Source organism: Enhydra lutris, unplaced genomic scaffold (genome assembly GCF_002288905.1).
Source record: "Enhydra lutris kenyoni isolate GAN:26980312 unplaced genomic scaffold, ASM228890v2 scaffoldscaffold12, whole genome shotgun sequence".
Taxonomy (NCBI): Eukaryota; Metazoa; Chordata; class Mammalia; order Carnivora; family Mustelidae; genus Enhydra; species Enhydra lutris.
In genome coordinates this window covers 26,420,128-26,446,037 of record NW_019154096.1, presented here as the reverse complement: position 1 = coordinate 26,446,037, position 25,910 = coordinate 26,420,128, and the positions used below count along the sequence as shown (strand labels likewise).

The following is a 25,910-nucleotide window of genomic DNA, read 5'->3' as shown; positions in this document are numbered from 1 at the left end:
TACCAAAGGAATTTAAGAAGGAGTTAATAAGAATGAATGAAGATGATTAGAAGAAATAAATGTAGGTGTGATCTTGGGCAAGTTATTTAATATCTTTAAATCTTAATATTCTCATTTGTAAAAGCCATCAAAAAAATTAAATTTTGCCATTTGCAGTGACATAGATGGTCAAACTAGAGGGTATTATGTAAGCAAAATAAGTCAATCAGAGAAAGACAATTACCATATGATCTCACTAGTACATGGAATTTAAGAAACAAAACAGGATCATAGGGGAAGAGAGGAAAAGGTAAAACAAGATGAAATCAGAGAAAGAGAGAGAAACCATGAGGTCTTAATCATAAGAAACAAACAGAGTTGCTGGAAGAGAGAGGGGTGGACATTAAGAATGGCACATGATATTATGAGCTCTGGATATTATTTAACACTGATGACTCACTGACCTCTACCTCTGAAACTTAGTACATATAAATTAGTTGAATTGGGGCGCCTGGGTGGCTCAGTGGGTTAAAGCCTCTGCCTTCAGCTCAGTTCATGATCCCTGATCCCAGAGTCCTGGGATCAAGCCCCACATCGGGCTCTCTGCTCAGCGGGGAGCCTGCTTCCCCCTCTCTCTGCCTGTCTCTCTGCCTACTTGTGATCTCTGTCATATAAATAAATAAAATGTTTAAAAAAAATAAATTAGTTGAATTTAAATTAAAAACATTAAGAAAATAAAACAAGTCTTTTAAATTGTTCATTCTGAGGCTTAAACTTGGAGTATTCTTTTCTTTCTTTCTTTTTTTCTTTCTTTAGATGAGTGAGGACAAGTGGTGGGGTTGGGGGCGGTGATGGAAAGAGGGGGAAGCATTCTCCCTGCCAAGCAGTGAGCCCAGTGCAGGTCTCGTGCTTCATCCCAGGACCCTGGGATCATGACCTGAGCTGAAGGCGGATGCTTAACCAATTGAGCCACCCAGGCACCCTACTGAGAGTATTCTTACACTATTTCTGCACATTTGTATTATTTTGTTGTGGATTCAGAAAGCGTGGCAATAGCCACAATTAAAAGTTTTTAGACAAAATCAGAAAACATTCATTTACTCTTTCTGAGCTTCAGCTTTCTCATTATAAACAACAGTAAGATAGTGTTTACATCACACTAGGATGTAAAGTCATTTAATGACTTTGAAATTTCTTTGGATAAAAGTTCAAGAGTCACAGGAAGCATCTTAAGGAAAACAGTGTACTGTCCAGTGTTTATGCTGGGACAGAAAGAGTGAAGATGGAGAAATGGAAGGGAACAGTGTTATAGTGTAGTCACTCAAGTATCATTTTCATACTACACAGGCTGTGTTCCCCCTTCCTTCTCCATGCTCTCCCTCCTCCCAGTAATTGGACCTAATAGAATCTCTAGAGGAGTAGTAAGTAAGAATAGCTTGAATTATTTCATCCATCCACATTTCCCATACTCCATCCAACCCAATCATGTTAAGAACTGATCTCATCTGACCATCTGCGACATTAGGTAAAGAAATCTAAATATAATAAGATGAAATAATCATTTTTTTCATGTTAAAAGTATTAATCTCTTGGCCTACTTTATGTATTTGCTTATAAACGGCAGAAATTCTCAGTGTGTGCCAAGCTGTCCTTACATGGTATACCAAACCTTACATGGCTCCCAAAAATGTGAATGTACATGGTATAATATTTTCCAAACTATAACAAAGAGCATTCAGCAAAAACACAAATCTGTTCCATCTATGCCATCCTCTGATTCTATGTCAAATAAGCAATCACTTTTTAAGTTTTAAGTTAACTTTTTAGTCTTTTAAGGGTTACTCTAGTAATTTGAAATGCAGCTGTTGAATTGAAATGTGTAAAAATTGTAAAATGCACACCAGATTTTGAAAACTTAGTATGAAAAAGGTAAAATGTCTCAATAATTTTTGTATTGATTACATGTTGGAATGATGCAATTTTGAATGTATTTTATTAAAATAAATACATTAAAATTGATTTTCCTGGTTTCTTTTGATTATTTTAAGAATAATTAAGATTGGTGGGCGCCTGGGTGGCTCAGTGGGTTAAGCCTCTGCCTTCAGCTCAGGTCATGATCTCAGGGTCCTGGGATCGAGTCCCGAGTCGGGCTCTCTGCTTGGCGGGGAGCCTGCTTCCTCCTCTCTCTCTGCCTGCCTGCCTCTCTACCTACTTGTGACCTCTCTTTGTCAAATAAATAAATAAAATCTTTTAAAAAAAGAATAATTAAGATTGTTAACTGTTAAAGAATTTTAAATTGTACCTGTGGCTCACATTTGTTGCTCACATTATATTTCTTTTGGACAGCGCCACTCTAATTATTAGTAAGCATGTATTTCCCTTAGTTGATGTACCAAGTTTACTCATGAGATACGTGATTCTAGTCTAATTCTCATTCTTTTATAAAGGACCAAGGTTTTTTCTGGAAAGTGTTAGGATTTTGTTATTTTTGCTATTCTGAAATTCCATAAGCATATACTGAATTGTACATAGTTTTTGTTCATTTTGCTTATTAGAAGACTTGGTAAGCACTAGTAAGCCCTACCTTGTGTTACTCTTTTTTTTTTTTTTTAAAGATTTTATTTATTTATTTGACAGAGAGAGAGATCACAAGTAGGCAGAGAGGCAGGCAGAGAGAGAAGGGGAAGCAGACTCCCTGCTGAGCAGAGAGCCCGATGGAGGGCTCCATCCCAGGACCCTGAGACCATGACCCGAGCTGAAGGCAGAGGCTTAACCCACTGAGCCACCCAGATGCCCTAGCTTATGTTACTCTTCAAGCTCTGAGAAATTTTCTACTAATATTTTTGGATTATTTCCTCCATGTTCTTTTTCTTTTTTAAAAAATTTCCTTCCGGTTTCTGAATGAGAAAAGGTTTTGTATGATATTAGACCTCTAGTATTTAAAGTCTCTGTTTTTCTATAATTCTCTTTTACATTTTCTATTTTCCATTCTGTGGTCTGTTTGGCTATGGTCCTGGGAGGAAACCTTATCCTAACCTTTTGACAGTTTTGAAAAAAAATGGGATGAGATGGGGCACCTGGTGGGCTCAGTCAGAGGAGCATGTGACTCTTGAACTAGGGTCGTGAATTCGAGCCCCACGTTGGGTGCAGAGATTACTTAAATAAATAAAACTTAAAAAAAAAAAAAACACAACCTTAGTTGTCTACAACTCTCTCTTGTTCTCTGTTCTTTTGTCATAGAAGTGTGTTCTCCCTTTATGATGGTGCTCTCTTCTTGAATATATGTGAGATTTCAAATTAGATTTGTGGGGTGTTTTGTTTTTTTTTAATTTCTTTGTCTCCTGATTTACTTCTTTGTTTTACAGTCAGTGGTTTATTTTGTTCAGGGCAGGCTTCTAGAAGTGAAACACATTTTAAGATTTTATTTATTTATTTGACAGAAAGAGAGAGAGATCACAAGTAGGCAGAGTAGCAGGCAGAGAAAGGGGGGAAGCAGGCTCCCCACTGAGCAGAGAGCCCGATGCAGGGCTCCATCCCAGGTCCCTGGGATCATGACCTGAGCCGAAGGCAGAGGCCTAACCCACTGAGCCACCTAGGTGCCCCGAAACACATTAAAATATGTTTTCCTTATCTAAAGATAAGGAAAATATCTAACCAAATGTGTAGAAGCAGAAATGCAGAAAACTTCCTCTGGGAGCAGTGATAATCTGATCATTGTAATACTGTTGACATAGTAAGATAAGGGCCTAAACTAGCATTAATACAGTGAGAACCAAAAGAAAAGAACTGGGTAATTATGCAAGAAAAGCAAGTGTAATTATGAACTGATTTCTCCACTCTAAAAACTCCCACAGCACTGCCTCATTGAACTAGTTATATTCTCCCTTGTAGTGTTAATTATTATATGCGTATGTCTTTCTAACTAAATTGTGACTCTTCAGGGCAGGGTTTATATCTGACTCATTAACTTATAAGTATTTATTGATCAAGCGCTATGCCAAGGGCTGGGAGAAAGCTGTAGTCAAAGACAAATCATCCCTGCCCTCAAGGATAGTTAATTACTTGTATCTTTCACAGTGCTTAGAATTAGATGCTAAGTATTCCCAGAGAAAATATTTGTTACTTAACCTTACTTTAAAAGGTAATATTAAGATGGTCTATTTGTATCTGTTAGGTATATTGCAAAATTTGATATTAAACTGTTCTCATTTTATTTTTTTTATTTTTTTTTAAGATTTTATTTATTTATTTGTCAGAGAGAGAGAGGGAGAGAGAGCAAGCACAGGCAGACAGAATGGCAGGCAGAGGCAGAGGGAGAAGCAGGCTCCCTGATGAGCAAGGAGCCCGATGTGGGACTCGATCCCAGGACGCTGGGATCATGACCTGAGCCGAAGGCAGCTGCTTAACCAACTGAGCCACCCAGGCGTCCCAAACTGTTCTCGTTTTAAATCGATACCAAAAAAGGCCACCTGGGTGGCTCAGTGGGTTAAGCCTCTGCCTTCGGCTCAGGTCATGATCTCAGGGTTCTGGGATGGAGCCCTGCATCGGGCTCTCTGCTCAGCAGGGAGCCTGCTTTCTCCTCTCTCTCTGCCTGCCTCTCTGCCTACTTGTGATCTCTATCTGTTAAATCGATACCAAAAATAATTATTATGCATTCAGATTGAACTAATATCCTTCACCTTATTTAAAGGTGATATAACATTGATATAATGAAAACAACCCACCCTTGAAAGAGTCCAACGTTCTAGTCATGAATTTTTATCCTCCTTATCTTCTTAGAGCCTCACTTTCTCATATGTAAAATGAAGATTAGATCTTTTAGCACTGACACTTTGAATCCCAAAGTGGAAAAATTTTTCATTCCCATAGCCTTTGAATATTGTTGTGGCTAAACCATCTAGTCTATTTAATTGAATGATTGGAAATGACAGAGAGCTGTCATTTCATGTTTTATTTGAGTTAGGATCATTTGACTAATGGTTTTTTCTCTTTTACAGATTTGGGTCTTGATCAATATACAATAAAACGCTTTGATGGAAAGGTGAGCGAACTATGACACTAATATATATATCCTGTTGTTTACTAAGAAGATTTCGAAGTTCCTCTAGAATTATTTGTGAGAAATTTCTGAATGCCTGTTTATCTTATCAAAAGAGCGTGTTTCTTAGGTTGGAAGGCCTATAAGTGCCTTCAGATGCTTCTACAGAAAAAAAAAAGCAGAAGGTTTTTCTACATTTTTCCATACAAGGTAACACTCATGGGTACCTGCTGTATATAGTGAGGTCTAATTCATTGTATGTTGACATTTGCATTTTAATTCAGTTGCCATCATAAAGTTTAACAAGCCCCCCCCAGTATTACATTTGCATTTCTTATAAAAATACTTATTTGATCTTCCTCAAACTTTGACACTATATAGCAGTAATCCTCACTAGAAAATTATATAAGTTTTTAGTAGTGCTTTTGTAATAATTATGAAGTCCACCCCAATTTGCACATACATTTGCATTATACTTTCAACTCTTATTTTATGCACAAATAAATCACATAATAAATTGTTCTTAAGTATAGAAAATGAAACTTTCAATTTTATTGTCTTAAAGCAGTCAGTTAAACATGTTTTTCCCTTTCAGGCTGAGTTCTACAAAAAGAAAAAGAAAGTATTGCAAAGGGTCAGAAAGAAAAGTAAAAGGTCAATTTTAAAGAGGAGGAAGAAAGCACATCAGAAAGAAGAGAGAGCCCAGGATGGCTCTACAAAGCTTAAAGAGAAGGAAATCAGAAGGAAAATCATGCAGTGGCTGGAAAAGGCAGGATCTCAAAAGAGGGTCTAAATGGGTAGAGGTCAGGGTTAGTAGAAACTGATCTTGCAGGAATATGTCGATCCCGCATTGTTACATAAAACTCTACGTACTGGTAAGGTGAAGATACAAATGCTAAGATCTTTTGCACAGGTGGAAAGAATGAGTGCCCATCTTAAGAGTTGAGAGATCTCAGTCAAGGCTTCCAGCCTAACAATTCCCTTTCCCATTCATATGGCCCATTGTCTCCAGCTGGGTATCCTCTTTTTAAAATCACATATTCTAAAAGAAAAAATGTTCAAAAAGATCATTGAACTAGAATATTAGGAGACAGGTTCAGAGCTGGCTCTGCTTTGGGGCAGCCACATCTTTGATTCTTGGTGTCCCTGCCTCATGTATAATCAAGTACCATATCCATGTGAAAGTTTACTTCAGGCACTGATGTCAGGGTCTGATTTCAGAATCTCTGGCAAATCAGGCCCCTGTTTTTATCTGTCTGTGTGTCACTCAGAGTCCAGCATATGTCTGCCTTACAGGAGGGCACCAATAAGCATTTGACAACTTGGAAAAATCAACTAATCAATCACATAGTCTTGGGAGATATGACTCATTAAGTCAGCAATATGTTCTAGCAAGATCAGTCTAACAAATGACAGTTTTTGGTCACTGGAGGAATTCAGAGTGGTATGAGATTTTTGTCTTCCATCATATGTATATGTATATAAACCTAAAAACACGGAAAGAAGTTGAATACATGTAAATTGAACAGCAAATTTACCTGTTACAGGGGAATTTCCATTCCTAGAGGTCTCCCAAATGTAAAATCCCTGGTGGTCACTCATGTTTCATAAATGCCAATTAAATTTTTCATTTCAGCCTGTACCTGTACACTTGAGGCTAAAAATCTGCAACTTTGGGCATGACCACTAAGCTCCGCTTTTGTTTCAGTCATTTCAGTTTATGAGCTCTATATTTCCTCCCATTAGTGTCCTGTGCATTTTTCTGATTTCCACGTATTTTTATAAAATAACAGAAGTAAACTGCGATAAAGCATTATAAACATTTGAGTGCCCACCTTGCTGTAGAGACCAAAACGGCAGTACTTCTTTGTTTGGAAGGCAGACTTTGTGACAGATTGTAGTGCAGATGTTTGGGCTCTGAAGTATAAAATTTTGAAATGGGAGTAGGAAAACAGAATTTAGGGATCTCAGCGTATAATGTTTGAAAGTATGACTTATATGAAATTCAGGCAAATGAAAGTTGTCTTTATGGTACCAGGGGAACGGGTTCTGCAAGAGAATAGAGGAATGGCAGACTCGCATAGGGGTAGTATAGAACTGAGCCAGCTTCTCCCCTAGCAGAGAGCGCATGGATTTTCCTTTCATCCATGTTATGATATGCATATTTAATCCCTTTGCCAGGTACTTCATTTAAATACTGTATTAATTTCCATCAAATAGATCCTGAAGGTTATGTTTCTTAAGTAGGGTTTTTAAACCGAGTTCATCTCTAGTTTACGTCTTTATGAATAGGCTTTTATTTCTTATGAAGTTTAAGAGAATAGTTTCTCTGCTATTTTTAAACCTTGTATAATGAGGAATACAACATTCATTTAGGGTTGAATCAGTTTAGAAGTTTTTCCAGGGATTTTTGCCCTCTATCTGTGATATTTGTGATAAGGATCAGTGCTTATTCAACTGTCGATCTTATTATTTTCCTTTTATCTTTATATCTCTCATTCTCTCAGTCAGAATATCTTAATTCTTAAGTAGCAGCTTCTAGAGTATATAAATCATAAGACAGTTTCCTCTTGAAAAAACCGATTTGTGTAGTATTTATAATAAATTTTATGTAGGATGCCCAGAAATTTAGTCCAAGGCTAATACCCTAGAGGAATTTCCTTTTAAGCTTGCTTTGATTTTTAAATGAGTCATTTTCTCTCTCTTGTTTTAACTTGAAAGATAAACTAGTTATGAACTACTTATCGTCGTCTTATCGTGTCTTCTTATCGCCTCCCATTGTTTTAACTTTTAACACACCATTTAATAAAGTGCATCATTTGACCAGTAAGTAACACTGCCGTATTTTATTATCTTTTAATTGAATTACAGTTTAACCTTGTTGTCATTGAAAGTAAGAACAAATGTAGAAATAGTATCATTTTGCAGTTTTCTCATTTGTGTTTGAATTTCATATAACCTCTAAATGCAAAGTAGAAGGCCCAACTGATACTGAGAAATAATTGGACAGTTATTTCTTGTTTCAGTGCCTCTCATCTTTTCTCTTCTTTTGTTTGACTAGAAAATGCCCTTAAATAAAATGAAACATTCCTGTTTCAGCTGATAGTGAAACTGAATTTGATGAAGCAGCGTTTGAATTTCGGGGGAGGATCTTTTTTCAGAGCCCATCACTACCTATGTTAATGTACACTAATTTTTTACTCTCAGTAGCAGTTTCCTTTGTAGAAAAGTCATGAAATATGTTATTATTGGCACTTTCATCATTTATGCATTTCAAAACTATCTACTAACACAGGCCTTGTTTAAAGAGGCAATAGTGTCCCTTCATTTTAAGAAAATGCTTTGTAGATTGGTGATACTTTAAAAGACATTCAGACTAGGTTTTGAAAGTTCAAAAACCTCAAAGCTTGAAAGTTCAGATTTTCTCTTAAAGGGTATTTGACTATCACTATAGAGTACTAGCACTATTATACAGATGGTAATACAAAATACAGTCTGGCTTTTGTTTTAGTGTCATATATCATAGATCTTTTTAAAAAAAATCACCCTCCCCTTGTAATGTCTGTGCATTCTATGATTTGTTAATGCAGTTACTTCGTGAAGTTTAGGTTATTTCTTTAATGAAAACTATGTTTTTTTCTGGGTTTAATTTTTTAATCACATAATAAGTGGTCTATAAAATAAAGCATCATTTGTAAGTGGAGCCTTTATAATACATAATCATCAAACATTTCTTTCATTTAATGATTTAGTTGCCTTTTTTATTGGTGTGGCTTATCTCAAGTTGTTATACCCTTTATTTTCCTGTTTTTCTTAGCCCTCCCTTTTTTCCCTTAGCATATCAAAGATAGAAATTGTTTTCGATTTTCTATTCCTGTTGTATGTAATAGACAACACTCTCTGGACCAGACATTTTTTTTTTTAAGTTACAGCAGAAAACTACATAGTCTAGGTAAAATTGTTTCTTAAGCAACTAATACCTGTATTCCAGAATTCTGACTTCTCTCCTCTGAAAACTTTATAAAGCTCATACTCTTTGTCAAGTAACAATGAATCGCCCATTGAAACTAAATTGTTGACTGTTAACATTTTACCATGTATTTCTTTTTCAGAAGATAGATTTTGTAATGCTTCCTTCCCTATCAAATTCCCTTTTCCCCCAACCACTCCCTGAACATGTCAGAAAGCTTGCCTCTAGTCTGCATTTTTCGTTACTCGTATTTACAGTACCCTTAGAATCTTTCCAGTGTGGAAGAAAGAGTTAATGTGTGTTTCATTCCTCTCTCTTTTATGATACCTACAAGAATATTTGTATACATGGTACAGAAAAAAGGTTTTACATCAAATTAAAATGACGTTACTTTTAAAAAATGACATGGTCCACATTCAGGTGAAAGAGATGAAATTATGGTCAAAGCCTAGAAAGGGAAGTACTGATTACAGTGTTTATAACAGAAAAAGTTACCGGCAGAAAAAAAAAAGGATGGGAGCCATAGTTAAACGTCAAAGTTTTAATATAACCAAATGCTTTAATTGCTTACCAGGTAAAAGTTCTTTAAAAAATATTGATAAATGAACTTTAAAATGATATTCCCCTAAGGGGAATGTGAGCATATTTTTCCTTATAACATAATACTCTTAATGCTTTACTTAAGTTGTTTATTTACTTCATATCATAGATAAGATCTTAGTATAGAATAAAGGCAAGTATATTACTTCTTGACATGCATAGTAATGTGAAATGTATTGTAGATCAAGGAAATGTAAATTAGGAGAGGGGAGGGACTGAAATTTCCTTGGGACAAGAGTTTGATGAATCTTCACATTTATTTGAACTGTTCTAATTCTGCTCACATTTATATAGCAGGTTATGTTATGAGTTCTGCATTGTTCCCTAAGCATATCTTCCTTTCTCTTTCAGTTTCCAAAGATGAAACTAGTCAAGTCTAAATTCTTGTTGAATTCATGTATTTGTTCATGTTTTTCTATTAATAAATACATAGACAGAACTATATTATTTTTTTCACCATGTTTCTGTTTTTATTTGCACTACCAATTCCATCTTCACAATAGAGTATATCACCTCTGTAGTCTTTCTTTTATAGTAGGGAAATTCTTGTTTTAAAAAAAGGTATAGCAGATTCTAAGAGAATGCATAGGTTTCCCCCACTGTCTAAAAGTAGAGCATTTCTATGGAAGCTTTCATTAAGCTGAAACAGCATAAAGCAAAAGAACTATTACCATTTTCATAAAAGTAAAAATCCTCTTTGGATTTTTCTCAGCTAGCAAAAACACGTATCAGTATAGGTCTTTCATAAAAAAGAAGTGGTATAAAGCAACTTTCATATAGCAGAGAACCTATAATTCCTGGAAGCTTGACGTTCTCCATGTGAATTTCATATTCATGTATTTATTTTAAAGCTAAAGATTTAGCCCATTTTAAAAACCACATTAACATATTCACTCATTGGTTGTCAGTTGTTTATTTTTACAATTTAAAGTAAACTCTCTAAATGAAAAACACTTGACTCTGTTTGCCCCTTCAGGAATTATTACTAATAATAACTATGAAGAAGAAGAATAGTTGAAGCTTTCTGAGGGTTTATCACCTGTTACACTCTTTTTTTTTTTTTTTTTTTTTTTTTGGTTTTGGTTCCATGTGCAATGTGGGGCTTGAACTCATGACCCCCAAGATCAAGATTCTCATGTTCTGTACTGAGTCAGTCAGGCACTCCCACACATTGTTTTAAGTGCTTACATATAACTCATTTAATCCACACAGCCACTCTTTCAGATAGCTTACTACTTTTATCATTATTTTACAAATAAAAAACTACGTAATTAAGTAACTTGAATTTTTTGTGTGTGGGCCTAAGATCATATAAGCTAGTGGGTAGTAGAGGTATGATTCCAAATTTGTAGTCTGGCTTCAGAGTTCACTGTCTTAAGTACTGTGATATCTTATTTGTATATCTAAGGAATTTGTCTATATGATCTATTTGTAAATAGGAATTTCTCTTGTTGAGTAGTCATTTTAATACCTTAATGCCATTTGTGCAAAAGAAAACACCTTGGTATTTCACTTTCTTTTTGCTAAGCATGTTGAAGTTAATTTTTTCTGCTTTAGTGAAGTACAACTAGAAACCCCTATTAACTTGAGAAACCACATAGTGTTTTTAAAGAAAGAAAATATAAGGAATATATAAATTTTAATACTTAAATTTAAGAATCAGAATTTCAACTTCACTTTTATTTGCTCCATTATTTTCTCTTACACCACAAACACCACAGGGCATTTTGAAAAATGCTTGTCTTTTCTTTTTACTGAAACAATCTCTTAAAGTGTGAATTGTCATCTGTATCTGAAAAATTGGATCCTGGCTCATTGTCATCAAGATATTAGAGAAAATAATGTTCCTGTTACAAACTATACTTTCAAATATTGATTGGTTGTATGTTGGATGTAGCATCCTTTGAATAGGGCCACTTACTGTAGTGAGTCTTTAAACAAGCAAAAGTTTAGAATGTAATTGCATTACCAAGGAACTCAACATTTCTGCTTCAGCATTTCAGGAAATCCTTGGACACCTGTTGCAGTTTTCTGTTTTCCTTTTAGTCTGTTTGTTCATCTTTCTTCTTTCTCATCCATAGTTCTCTAAATTATTTTTAAACCATTTTCTCAATTTTTTCTCTTACAAATTAGCAAATTTAATTCTTTTTTAACACACTACATTCCTAAGAAAATCTGGCTTTGGTGTCTCAAATATTTTCCAAGGGATTTCCATTTTGAGCATCTAAGTATTGGACAGATGTGTGAATTAGTAGATGTTGTAAATATGCTGAACTTGAGTATGAAAAATACAACATTATGGATTGCTGTACTTCTTAGTATGTAATAGCACAGGATGAAAAGAGTGTGACTTTGGATATGACAGTTCTATATTCATAAATGGGCTCTGCCACATACTTGATAGGTAACCTTGGATAAGAGACCATTTAACCTCTAGTATCAGTTGTCTTCTCAGTAGAATCAGGACAATATGGTAAAGTATCTGGCTCCACAAATTATAGCTACTTTCCGTGACTTTGAGCCCTTTACTCAGTTTATAAAAGGAGTTTACTGCTGTCATACATATTATCCTCTTGGTTTATATGAAATGCTACAGAATAACATCTCCTCTGCCTAATTGCTCTCTCCATGCTAGTTAAATCAGCTATAAAAATCTCCTTGACCTCTCTATAAGAGCAGTTGGCTGGGATTAAATAGCTAGTCCATGAGCTAAAGAGAGACCTGTGGTTTGTTTTCTCATATATGTTTTCTCATATATGAGCTGTCATTTGTTCACATTTGTGTTGTAAAATCCTCTGGGCCTCTGTCACATCAATCCCAGCCTTAAGTTTGTAAGTTGCTAATAGCATATATTTCTTAGTCAAGAACTTTTATCACTCTGCTAAGCTTGTTTTGAAAAGTATGGTAAGTTTGAGTTGAATTTTATTTCGCAGTGAAATTCATTTGTTGAAAAAAAAATCTTTAAGCCCATTTAATAGATGAAGATATTTTGGAGTGGTGTGCCCAGCTAAATCAGCTAACCTACACTGCTTAATCACATGCCATCCTCCATGGTGGCTGGCTTTTTATCACTAATGTGAATAGTAATTCATTTAGTGAACATAATTTTGCAGGAGTCCTGTTTTTAAGTGGTCATTCTGAACTCTTCGAGTAGTTACTAATCCTTTAAATAGATCTGAGTTTGGTTGCCTGTATTTTATTATGGGTGGTAAATCAACAGATTTGTCATGAAGTTTAAAAATATTATATCCATGAGACATCCTAGTAGGAAACCTTAATTAAAGAAATGCTTTGATTTCCAATGACGGAAAATGAAATGTTGCTTTCCCATTTCTTTTAGAAACAGATTATTATTCATATGTTTCCTTTTTATAGTATTACGAAGTTTTTCTACTGTTGTGTGTTTCATTTGGGGGAATTTAGGAATTGAGGTGTTGGGGTTTTTGTTTTATTTTACCTAGCAGATAATATATAAAACATTTCTATGTATTCTTCATTTTCTGTTTCTAGGTGTTCAGTGACTTTATTACAGATCTAAATTAGTCCTTATATGTTATAATACTTTGTGATATATATGTCTGATTTTTGGAGTTTTTGTTCATGTAATCAAATGATGTCCATTTTTTTTCTTTTTCTCATCTTCTGATCAGGATTTCTGGCAGGTACTGACTCAGCAGCATGTGCTTTAAATTAATTAATGTTCCAAAATCCATAGTAATGCTTCAGGGACAAAGGTTCAGTGCATGCTCATGTCCTTCCCCTGCTCCTTTCAGAATGATTCAGTTCCTGTCACTTTAAATCAACATATTTTATATTTAATATGACAATTCCAACACTGCACTGGTCCTTGAGAATATAATACCTAGCATGATTTAAAAGGAAGTTTTAACAGTATGTGTTAGGAAGGTCAAGGAACTGTTACCACTGTCCACTGTGTTGTATAAGGGATACTCAGTTAACTGGGCCATTTGACTAGTCTTACTTAGTTGGATGTCATGTTCTTAGTTAAACTGTAACAGGAATGGTGAGGCAGCAGTAATTTCAAGTGAAAATTAATCTTCTTTCTTTTGAAATTTCTTCGATGATACAATACCAATAAAGTAGCTCTTCATTCAATAAAATGGCTTCACAGGAAACGGAACATTTAGAAAGACTGCATTATTTAGCTTTTTTGAGCTAATCAACAACTTTACCTTGGAAAAGTAAGCAAATACATGAAGAAAATAATGAAAGAGAATATATAGATTGTAATCTGGCCAAGGAGAATTTCACGGATTGGCCTAAGAAGTACTTTTTAAATTGATTGTTGAAGACTTAGAATCTTGAATTATAATTTATAAATTATTAAAATATTTATTTTTAAAAAGACATTACTCTTGTATTGCTTAATAGAAATAGAAACTAAAATAAATTAGCATATCTTTGGTTTTAAAATAATTAATGATATAATTAATGATAACACAGTGTGCTTTTTATTTTTATGTAACATTTTTCCTATGCTTCCTTTTTTTAAAAATGGGATATATTTTTAGTAGTCTACTTACCAAACCCCAAACCAATTGTCCTGTTATTGGTGCAGTTGATGAACTTTTGCCTTTCACTGCAGTCTGAAACAAACCAATGAATATTTGAATAATTATGTCAAAATAACTTATTGATAATCCCGGTATCAATGTTTCTAAACCTGGAGATGACACTTTAGAATAGCTGTGGCACAACCAGTCTATGTGTAGTGCTAAGAAGAGTAAATCAGATAAGATACTTAACACCTGTGATTGAGTAGGGCTGCTTCTACTTCTGTAATTGTGGCAGGACAATTTGTAGGAGGCATATAAAAACTCTTCCTTTCCTTTGATGGTTGTATGGCCTAAGGCTTGAAAATTTAAAATGACCTGCCTCACATAGATACCCCTATTAGAGAATGAGAAGAGAAAAGAGGTAGGAATTGATTAAGTGCTTTGAAGTCTCTGGAATCTGCAGCATTGGGTAATCAGCCACCATAGTTGACAGAAGAGCACTGGTCTTTAAATTTTGACCCTCGAAGGTGATATCATTTGTTGAGTAAGGATTCAAAGTCAAGTTTTACTATTTTATTAAGAATATCTTGTGAATAAGCTTTTTGTATTGAAAATAAGAAACTTTTTTTTCATAGACTAGGTAATAGGGGATTGGTTATCTTTATCACTGCAATATCACTCATTTTGGTGACACTAGCATAAATCCTTTAAGCTTCCAAAAGTCAATGAGCAGTTACTTTATAGAAGAGAGCTTTCTTGCTTGCTTCCTTAACAGGAATTTGTCCTTTGCATGCTAAGTTCCTATTGCCTGTGGAAAGGCTGGAATCATTTTGTTTTTCTGGTAGCATAGAGCTCTTCAGGTGCAGCTTATGAATGGTGTGATATAATTATATTGCTGTGTGGAGTTTTCATAATGTCTCTTTCCAGTCTCTGAGTTCCACCACTGCTAAAGTCTGTTGATTTAATTCATGTGTTTGATTATTCAAGTTTAAAAAAGAAATGATAATCATTAAGTGCTCCTAAGGAGGGTGTAGTTTACTTGGTTGTCACAAATATTCAGACATCTATTGATATGCTTTCTTACATTTTTATTTTACATTGTTTTATTTGAACTTGGGGCCAACAACCCATTTGATTTATCATTGTTGATTTGAAAGCATAAACATGACTACACATTATATTTCTAACACCTTCATGTTTCACTTTCCCATCATGAAACAAGATTTGAAATACACTTTGACATGGGAGGACTTGGTTCCAGGTAACTTCTTTGTCTTATCTTAGCATAAATACATATCATGTTCTGAGGTTACACAAAGGAAAGATACTCAGAACATTTTATTTCTCCTGTTCCAATAAAAATGGGTTCTCAACTTAGCCTAAACATCTGTTGATGATCTTTGATTGCAGAGAATGTGTGAGGATAGCTTTTGCTTTGCCTATTTGTCTTTGTCATGATGCATTTTTTTTAAATCCCAAACTTAAATAAAAAGATTTTCCAGTTACAGATTAGTCTAACATCTATTAATTAAGAAGAGCATAAAGAGCCATTACATTTTTGAAATGATACTCATTTTCAAAATGATTAAAATACACATTTGAACAAGTCAAGGCATAAAAATACATTGTGCACCTACATTGTTAACTAGACTTTCCTCTTCAAGATAACCGAGCTGATACAAGCTAAGCCCCAGGATTAATATTGTACAATAGTGAACTCTTGTTTTGCTTTGAAAATATTCAGCCCTCATTAAGGATGACATCTTAATTTAAATAGTAAACAGTTTCAGAAGTTGGAAATAATTCTCTGCATTTGATACAATATAACATATAATGGTTCTGGAGTCAAACTATGACCTATCCTGCCATTTTATAGCATCGTAAGCTACCACTACTTATTTAATTCCTCTATACTTCAGTTTTCTCTTCTGTGGAGTGCAGATAGTAGTATTACGTATCTCATAGGATTGCAGTGAGGGCTTAAAGAGGTGCATGTAATTCAAGTGCTTACTTAGCACAGTGCCCAGCATGAAATATGCAAACTATAATTTTTAAATTCTTAATATATCCTTGATGGTCAGTGGTGTTCAAGGGATACCTGTAAATGTTCAAAGTGATGTAAAAATTCTTCATCTTAAGGCCTTCCTGGGAAATGGTAGTTATTAGAACAGTGTCGAATGGTTAGTGATCCTCAGAGGGAAACTCTCAGTTTTTATGAAGTGATTTTTTTCTTGTAATAATTTTTTCCAAATGGGAGAGAGTAGATGCTTCATTTACTGACTTTTCAAAATTTTTGAGGTGGTTTTTCCATGAACAGGGAAGCCTTTTATAACCCATGTGACTGAAACCGAGACTGCTGCTGAGCCCACGACTGAGCTTCTCTTCAGTGCTGAGCCTTCTCTTCAGTGCTGAGCCTTCTCTTCAGTACTGATTGATTTGAGTGGCCAGAGTTCAAAGTTAAATTCTTAGGTTTAGGTAGCAAATAATCAATAACAGTAAAACATAGATTCTCCCACCCACTGCTGCTTTGAAGCAAGTATGCGGGCATAATGTGGTAGGAAATAATAGAGTTGACAGTTTTCCTTTTCTAAGGTTTTGCTAACACCTCATCAGATACCAAAGACTGAAATAAATCCCTTCGGTAATGTTGTCTCACTTCCTTGAAGTGAGTGTTATTCCAGGAGACTTAAAAATTTTTAATCACTGCTTTAATCAAATCTTCTGCCATCCTTTTTTTTAAGCATCTTCATTGTGTCCATTTTCTCTATAGCCATCTAGTTTTAATGAACTAGGAAAACATTTGCATGATAGGTATTTGGAGTTGTTCTCAGAGCTAAAGTGGTTAGAATTGGGACTGAAAAGAGAATGGCTTTCTGGCAGCGTGAGGTTTACGGTATCTTAAGCATTCACCTTCCTCAGTTTGTTGCACAGTCATTTCTGTTTGTCTGTCTCAAATGCTCTATGACTTTTGAAAAGGTTGCAAACTTTGAGTCAGGAGATGTCCTAAACTACTCTAAATTAGAAACTTCTTAATTTTATCTGACACATCCTCAACTCCTACCTTTCTGCAAGTTCAGGTATGGGAAAGGGAAGGAAGAATACGTTTTTAACTGTGCAACATTTTCTGTTTCATTGGGAATAGTGTGATTGTTTAAGATGGATATCTTACCAAGGCTTTGGCATCTATGCACCAATTAAATAATGAAGTATGAGCATTAATTGCATGGGGAAATTGCCGAATTTTCTAACATGCTTCCCCTCCCTGCCCCAACCCCAGCCTTATGTAGAAATACTTTTTGTCATTTGGAAATGATAGGTCAAAATTGCATTTTCTGGAAGAAGTATATTATTATTATTACCTTGCTTTCGAAGTACAACCTCAAGTAGTTCTTAAGGGATTTAGATAGACTTTGAAATGTATGTCCATCATCTAGGGAAATGTTAATTTTAAAACAATCCAGTTTTCTCAGTCTCATAAAGGATGACATCTTAATTTAAACAGTAAAGCTGTGTTATCAGGTTTTTCTAGAAACCAGAGATGATTTGAGGTTCTAGATGTTATATTAGCTTCTGTTTTGCTGGCATAGTCCACCAACTACTATTTGATAGAAAGTTAATTTCAAACTGATTGAAATTTTATCAAAATTGAAAAATGGGTTTTAAACTAGAATAAATAATGGGATTAAACTCCTAGATAGGATTTTTCTTTTTGGCTTCATCCTCTTGAGTCTTAAAAGACAAAATTATTGGCCCTATTTTGATCAACCCTGTTAAAGTTAGGATTCACTGAGCATATTGAGTATTAATGAATTTGAATCATGATGGGAACTCCCAGTCCCAAGAAGGCTCCTGATGGCACCTGGAACTTTGGCAGTGTTATACAAGTTTATGTGATTAGTCAGAAACCAGAGCATGGATGCTTTAGCACAAAACCATCCTGGTAAAACAGTTCAGTTTTTTTGTTTGTTTAAGTTATTTATTTTAGAGCAGCATGCACATGAGCAGGAGGGGGCGCGGAGAGAGAGGAGAGCGGTGAGCCCAGTGTGGGGCTCAGTCTCAATGACCCCGAGATCATGGCCTGAGCGAAACCAAGAGTTGTGTCCTTAACTCACTGAGCCACCCAGGTGCTCCAAACAGTTCAGTTTTAGACTCATTGAGAGGTATAACAGTTATACATGTATAGGATATGATTTGCTTCAAGTTTCTAATTAAGTGTCTCTGTTTACCTAAATAAAAAGAATCAGGATATGATGCAGTTGAGGTCAGCACCAAGACCCTTATGAGGTTCCTTATTTGTTTTTACTTAACTTCAGTAATTTGAATGTTTAAAGATAGTGAGTCTGTAGTTGTGGTTTAAATTTTGAAACAAGATTTTAGGCTAGTTCATATAAGTGAACAGTAAAACAGTTAAATTTCCCTTATTTGAGTCAGTGAGCACTTTGCTTTGATATATTTTGCATAATGTTCTTTAAAAGGAGTAATATTTGTCAGTAAATTTAGTAGAAATGCTATTCTGATCAGTTGATCTGCATTTCTGCATTTCAGCCTTAATTTCAGAGATTCAAGTGACTTGACTAGAATTTAATATGTAACTTTTAAGATGCATGAAATATGATATATAGAATTGCTGAATCATGGTGTTGTACACCTGGAAGTAATATGACACTGTGTGTCAACTGTAGCTTAAAAATAACAATAATAAAATAGCATAATGCTCTGGAAGGTATCTGCAATTACAGTCTGTTTTTAAAACACCTACTGCTCTTACATTTCAGCACATATACTGAAGAATTGGTAGAATCTTACCTGAGGAACTTTAAGGTGAAAACAAGTTTCTCTTAGACTTTTACTATAAATTTTTTGGCTAAACTTGTATTTAAATATATTAATCTCACATTATATAGCCTTACAGTGGATTTGGAATATATTCTACTTCTTTTGATGTTTTTATACAGAAATTTCTTCCTTTTCGTTTGTCTAATGTTTATTATTTACATTGAGTTTATTACTTATATTAAATACAAATCGTTATGATAGATTTTCCTAGTAAAAATACATTATGTTCATTACTATTATATAAATGTTCATTAGTAACAAAAGATAAAATAACTACCTCTGAGGTAGAGAAAGTGGACATTATTACCCATCTGCTAAGGAAGATTATGTCTTCCTTGGACTATGCCCCCATTTCATCCCTAAAGTATATAAATGATATTTGTGTAGGGGAAAAAGTGACTTGAAATTTAGCCATAGATTAAACATTATTCAAAAGAGTAAGTGAAGAAGCATTTTATTTGACATTCTCAATATGCAGAATTAAAGATTGATAAGACTTTGGAGTAAGAAAAAATAACCAAAACCTTCCCTTCACTTTCCTTCCTTGAATCTGAATTTTCCATTTTCACCGCACTTTGGAACTTCTAAAATTTTATTCAATATCAAACTCAAATATCTATATTTTTACAGATTCCCTATGTACCATGGCTAGTTGGTTTGAGAATATTATTTATGGTAGAATCAGGCCTTTGATTTATAAAGACTCCCTAAGAAGCTGTCATACAAAACCAAATAGTCTAAAAATTCATATTGTAGTAACTCTCATTTCCTCCCAAATTTTAATTTATTTATTTGATTCTTCTCTTAGCTTTCAATAATTTGAGAGATCAAATTTGATAGTTTTATGGCATTTTTGGTGTTGTTAATTAATATCATGAATTGCTTTTAAGAAACATCTTTGAAGTTATGGATACTCAACCCATTTATAAATTCTCTAAGTTAATTAATAGGTGTATAATCTTAAATGCACCTGAACCACTCTTTCACAAATGGGTGCCTTGCAAAACATACGCGTAACTGCCTTCCCCTCTCCTTCCACACCCACCACAACTCCAGAAGCATGGAAGAACAATGTAGACCTTTAAGAAAGAATTAGAAGATTACATTGCTCAGGGCACACTGAAAGGGTGGCTGATTTTAAAATCCTCCTTAAACATCTTTCTCTCTCTTTTTTTTTTAAGATTTTATTTATTTCTTTGACAGGCAGAGATCACAGTAGGCAGAGAGGCAGGCGGGGTGTGGGGGGAGTAGGCTCCCTGCAGAGCAGAGAGCCCGATGTGGGGCTCGATCCCAGGACCCTGAGATCATGACCCAAGCCGAAGGCAGACGCTTAACCCACTGAGCAACCCAGGCATCCACATCTTTCCCATTTTTAAGGAGTTATTACACAACATGCACATTCTCTGTTCTTTCTCTTAAACACATGCACATATATGTGCATATATGCTTTCCCTTTTCTCTACTTTTACTGACTTTGATATGCTCCCCCCACACACCTTTTTTTCCTTCACATTTCTAGGGTCCTTTTTCCTTCTATATCTTGTCATTCAGATGTTTTCAGCTTTTTCCTTTATGGAGCACTTTGGCCTTCTTTTGGCCTTTTCTTCCTATCATTCTACTCAGTTCATCAGAGATCTCATATACAGCTGCACAAATAGAAATATTTTCTCCTTTAGAGGACTGAGGATTGCAGACATGGGCATATTTTATGTAAGGCAGTAGAGGAAGAGATGCCTTCCTGGAAAAACTCACACTAACTAAAGTATCATTGTAAGGTGTTTTTATTTAGCCCCTATGGAGATAGGTTCTCAATCAGTATACAATCGAATGTATGTTCGCACACTTTACAGCTGTTTTGTAGTGGAGGTGGCTAAGTCTAAACCATAACCCCAAATGCATCTTGTGCAGAGTTTTAAGTTACCTTTTCAACCATTCACGTAATTTCATGTTTATTTCTACTTTGGAAAATAATCATGCACTTTGTTAGTAATCAAAGGACCTTCAAAAGAAGGTGGCCTACTCAGAAAGTATTATAGAAAAAGTAGTCACACTTATATGGTAAGTTAATTTTTAACAAAGGTGCCAAAGTAATTAAATGGGGAAAAGAAGGTATTTTCAACAAATAGTTTAGAAACAACTATATATCCATATTAAAAAAAAAAAAAAACAAACCCTACCCCTCCCCTCACTATACATAGAATTTACTTGGAATAGATCATAGACCTAAATGTAAAATCTATGACTATAGACTTTTAAAAGAAAATATGAGACTATTTAAATGGACTAAAAAGAGGCAAAATGTATTAGGATATAAAAAGCAATAACCATAAAGGAAAAAAAATAATTAGACTTAATGAAAATTAAAACTTTTCATTGTCAAAATAAAATAGAAATTATAAGCCAAAAACTAGCAGGAAATATTTTTAATGCATGTATTTGACTGTATTTGGTGTCTATTGCTGAGTAATAAATCTAAAGCTTAGTGGCTTAAAACAATAATAATCATTTCTTGTCACTTATGCTTTCTGTGAATAAGGAATTTGGGAGCAATTTCTCTAGAAGGTTCTGTCTCAGCTTTTTCATAAGGTTGCAGTCAGAGGTTGGCTAAAGCCTTAGCCATCTAGCTTGACTGAGGATGAAGGTTCTCTGTAAGGTGACTCACCAAATATCTGATACTGACTGTTGTTGTGGAGAGCCTACAGGGAGAGGATCTGAGGCTCTGCAATAAAAATGAACTACTGAAAAATACAGTATGATTCTCCCCAACATTATGCTGAGCTGAGGAAGCTGTACACTAAAGGGTATATACTGGTGACTCCGCCTCTAGAAGAGGTAAAACCAGTCAATGGTATAAAAATATATTGGGAATTAACTGTGAAAGAGCATAAAAGAAAATGTTTCCAGTGGCAATGTTCAATATCTTGATGGGAATGTGGAGGTTACTCAGATAGATATATATTTATAAAATTCATTGTTTTGTATCATTAGATCTGTGCATCTCACCAAAAGTGTATTTTATTTAAAACAAAACAGATACTGAAGTCTAGATGATACGTTTGGTTTTTGCAGACATGATTAACAATTGTGAAGCTACTCGCTGTATATTCTAAGCTTAAGCAAATGAGTAAATATATTGAAGATAATGGGAACCAGGTTTCTCCCTGTTGGAGAAGGGAATAACAAGTATGGATGGGGTAAGACTACTTTCTACCCCATTGTATTAGAATGAAATTAGAGATACCAATATGAATTCTTAGTTTGTAATAGACAGATATGAATGTAATCATGAAGAAGTATCAGTCTAATTTAAATTGAGGGATCTTCTTCAGTATAATTCACTTTTCAAATATTTCAAGGTAAAAAAGTACAAAGAGATTTTTTAAAAATGGCAGAGTAAGTAACTCCAAAACTACATCTTTCCACTAAGACAGTTGGTAAGCTGGCAAAAACTATCAATCAACTTTTTAGATCTCTGGAATCTAACTAATCAAAGACTTTAGGGGTACCTGGGTGGCTCAGTGGGTTAAAGCCTCTGCCTTTGGCTCAGGTCATGATTCAGGGTCCTGGGATCGAGCCCCGCATCAGGCTCTCTGCTCAGCAAGGAGCCTGCTTCCCTTCCTCTCTCTCTCTGCCTGCCTCTCTGCCTACTTGTGATCTCTTTCTGTCAAATAAATAAATAAAATCTTAAAAAAAAAAAAAAAACTTTAAACAACCAGGGGAATGCTTAAAGAAGAAAGAAGATGCTGAAATTTGTTAAGATAAAGTTGTGGTGTTATTTACTTGACAACCATTTCCCCACTCACCAGCATAATGGCAGTGATAAACTATTCCTGGTACAAATTGCTTGTGCCAGAGTGAGCAGTGCAATTCATAGGGAATATGGTTGTGGGCATTGACCTGTCTGGTCAATGAGGAATCAGCTTGTGGGCTTGCCTTTGTTTTGCCTACACAGGAACTTTCTTAGAGCTGGGGTGGCCTCCCAAGTGGCATTTGTCAAAAGCATTTAAAGTTAAATATAGTAGCCACAGCAGCCCGAGATAAGCAGCAAACAAACCAAAAAGCCTGGGAATGGAGAGGCTACAGCTGGAGATGGTGAGAGAACAAGGACTTTGAAGTGTTCTCCCATATACTGAGGAATCTGGAAGGCCTTACATGTCCAGAGCTGAATGAAAACTTAGAGGAAACCTTAAGAGACCCTAAGCTTTCACCTCTGGCTGCCTTTTAGCTTCTGTGCAAGCAAGAAGTGAAGGCAAAGGCAGATTTTTAAATAGTGGCTAAGAATTGAAAGAACCTGGAGAGTGTTCCAAACACATATTTTGGCTCCAAGAATTTAAGGAAATTTCTGTTAAATCACTAGCTGACCACTAAGTTAATGGAATAGAGACTTCTGTGACCATGCTTGACAAAGAATATGATATTTTTTTAGAAAGAATTTATAAAAGTCACTAAAGAAATCGCTAAAACCCACTCAAGCAGCAGCACCAAACCCTAAGAAGACAAATATGATTTCCAGAGTTACCACATTATACTATACAAAATGTATAATTTTTTTTTAAGATTTTATTTATTTATTTGAGAGAGAGAGCGCATGAGAGGGGAGAAGGTCAGAGGGAGAGGCAGACTCCCCATGGAGCTGGGAGCCCAATGCAGGACTCGATCCTGAGACTCCAGGATCATGATCTGAGCTGAAGGCAGTTGCTTAACCAACTGAGCCACCCAGGTGCCCAAAATGTCAGTTTTCAACAGTTCTCAACAAATTTTGCTTTCAGAGAGCAATGTATGGTCCATTTCGAAGGAAAAAGAAGAAATAGAAAAGCTCAGACATTACACTTAACTACAGACTTTAAATCAATTGTCTTAAATATACTCAATAACTTAAAGGGAATCATAGGAAAAGAACTCAAAGGAAACAAGAATGATGTATGAACTAATAGAGAATATCAACAAAGAGATAGAAATTTCAAAAAGTTATCAAGTAGAAATTCTGATACTGAAAAGTACAATTGCCGAAAGGAGAATTTCACCAAAGAGGTCCAATAGCAGATTTGAACAGTCAGTAGAAAAAGAATCCATGAATTTGAAGATAGGTCAATTAATATTATCCAGTGTTAGAGAAAAAAGAATAAAGAGAAGTGAAGAGAGTTGAAGATATCCTTCTAACATCATTAAGTGCACCAACATATATATGATAGGAATTCCAGAAGGTAAGGACAAAGAGAAGAAAGCAATATTTGAAGAAACAATGGCTGAGAACTTCACATATTAATGAAATATGTAAATCTACACTAGGATAAATTTACAGATACCTACGCATTATAATTAAACTGTCAAAAACTAAGACAAAGAATCGTGAAAGTAAGTGTTGCTAGTAGTCTTACCCTATTTTAAAAAATGCTAATGAGAGGGACGCGGCGGGGTGGCTCAGTGAGTAAAGTGTATGCCTTTGACTCAGGTCATGATCTTGGGTCATGGGATCAAGTCCTGCATTGTGTTCCTTGTTCAGCAGGGAGCCTGCTTCTCCATTTGCCTGCTCTGCCTGCTGCTCCCCCACTTGTGTTCTCTTTCTCTCTCTCAAACAAATAAATAAAAATTTTTTAAAAGTTGGGGGGGAGTCCTTAAGGCTGAAATGAAAGGACACTAGGTGGTAACATGAAGTTATATGAACAAATGACACCAGTAAACGTCACAACACTGGTAAATAAAAGCCAATGTGATTGTATTTTGGGTTTCTAACTACTTTTTTCCCCCTGTGTGATTTAAAAGACAAATGCATAAAATAATTATAAATCTGTGTTAAGGGGAACACTGTATAAAGATGTAATTTATGAAAACATTTAATGAGAGCCCTAGAGGAGTAGAGTTTGTTTTAATATTATTGACGCTAAGTTGGTACTAATTCAAACTAGATTGTTATAAATTTAAGATGTTAATTGTGATCTACAGAGTAGCCTACTGAGAAAATAGCTGTTTGGTTCCATTTATATGAAAGATCTAGGTGACTCCATAGAGACAGGAAGTAAATTAGGGGCTAGAAGAAGCAGGGCAGTGGAGTGTGACTATTGAGTGGGGAAGGAGTTTTCAAATGGGGTGATGAAAAAGTTCTGGAATTAGATAGTGGTGTTGGTTATTTAACATTGTGACTGTACCTACTACCATTGAGTTGTACACTTTAAAAAATTTTATGTACAGGAGCGCCTGGGTGTTTCACTTGTTAAGCAGCATGCCTCAGGTCATGATCCTGAGCAGGATCAAGGTCGTGTCCCACATCGGGTTCCCTGCTCAGCAGGGAGTCTGCTTTTCCCTCTAACACTCCCCCATCTCATGCTCTTTCTCTCTCTCTTTCTCTCTCATTCTCTCTCTTAAATAAATAAAATCCTTTTAAAAATAATAAAGTAAAATAAAATTTATGTACATTTTACCATAATTTTTTAAAAATTATACAAACAGAAAGAGTATGGTAATGGCTTAAAATAGACATAAATATCAATGGAATGAGATTGAGAGCCCAGAAATAAACCCATGTATTTATAGTCAACTGATACTCCACAAGGTGTGAAGACCATTCTGTGGTCAAAGAATAGTCTCTTCCACAAACAGTGTGTGGTCAACTGAATATTCACATGCGAAAGAATGAATTTGGATCCCTACTTCACATTATATACAAAAATTAACTCAAAATGGGTCAATAACCTAAATGTAAAAGCTAAAACTACCGAAGTGTTAGAAGAAACCTAGTAGTAAACCTTCATAATGTTGGATTTGGTGGTGGAGTCTTAGATATGACATCAAAAGCTCAAGCAGATTGAACTTCATCAGTATTAAACCTTTCGTGCTTAAAGCACATTATTGAGGTAGTAGAAAGACAATGTACAGAATGGAGAAAACATCTGCAAATCATACCTGATACAGATGTTATATACAGAATATATGAAGAACTAAAAAAACAAAAAAAAAGCATATATAAAGAACT

General features: G+C 35.0%; 1 protein-coding gene across 2 annotated transcripts in view; it reads left to right on the top strand.

The window, feature by feature from the left end:
* Positions 1-25,910, top strand: part of LOC111144955 (mitochondrial calcium uptake 1) — a 245,703-nt gene that overhangs the window by 104,596 nt on the left and 115,197 nt on the right. Inside the window, exons 5-6 of one of the 2 annotated variants that reach the window (XM_022499577.1) lie at positions 4,977-5,020; positions 13,238-13,249. In XM_022499577.1, coding sequence (XP_022355285.1) covers positions 4,977-5,020; positions 13,238-13,249 — 56 coding nt within the window. The remainder of the gene's footprint in view (positions 1-4,976; positions 5,021-13,237; positions 13,250-25,910) is intronic. The other variant, XM_022499576.1, reaches the window with a different exon arrangement.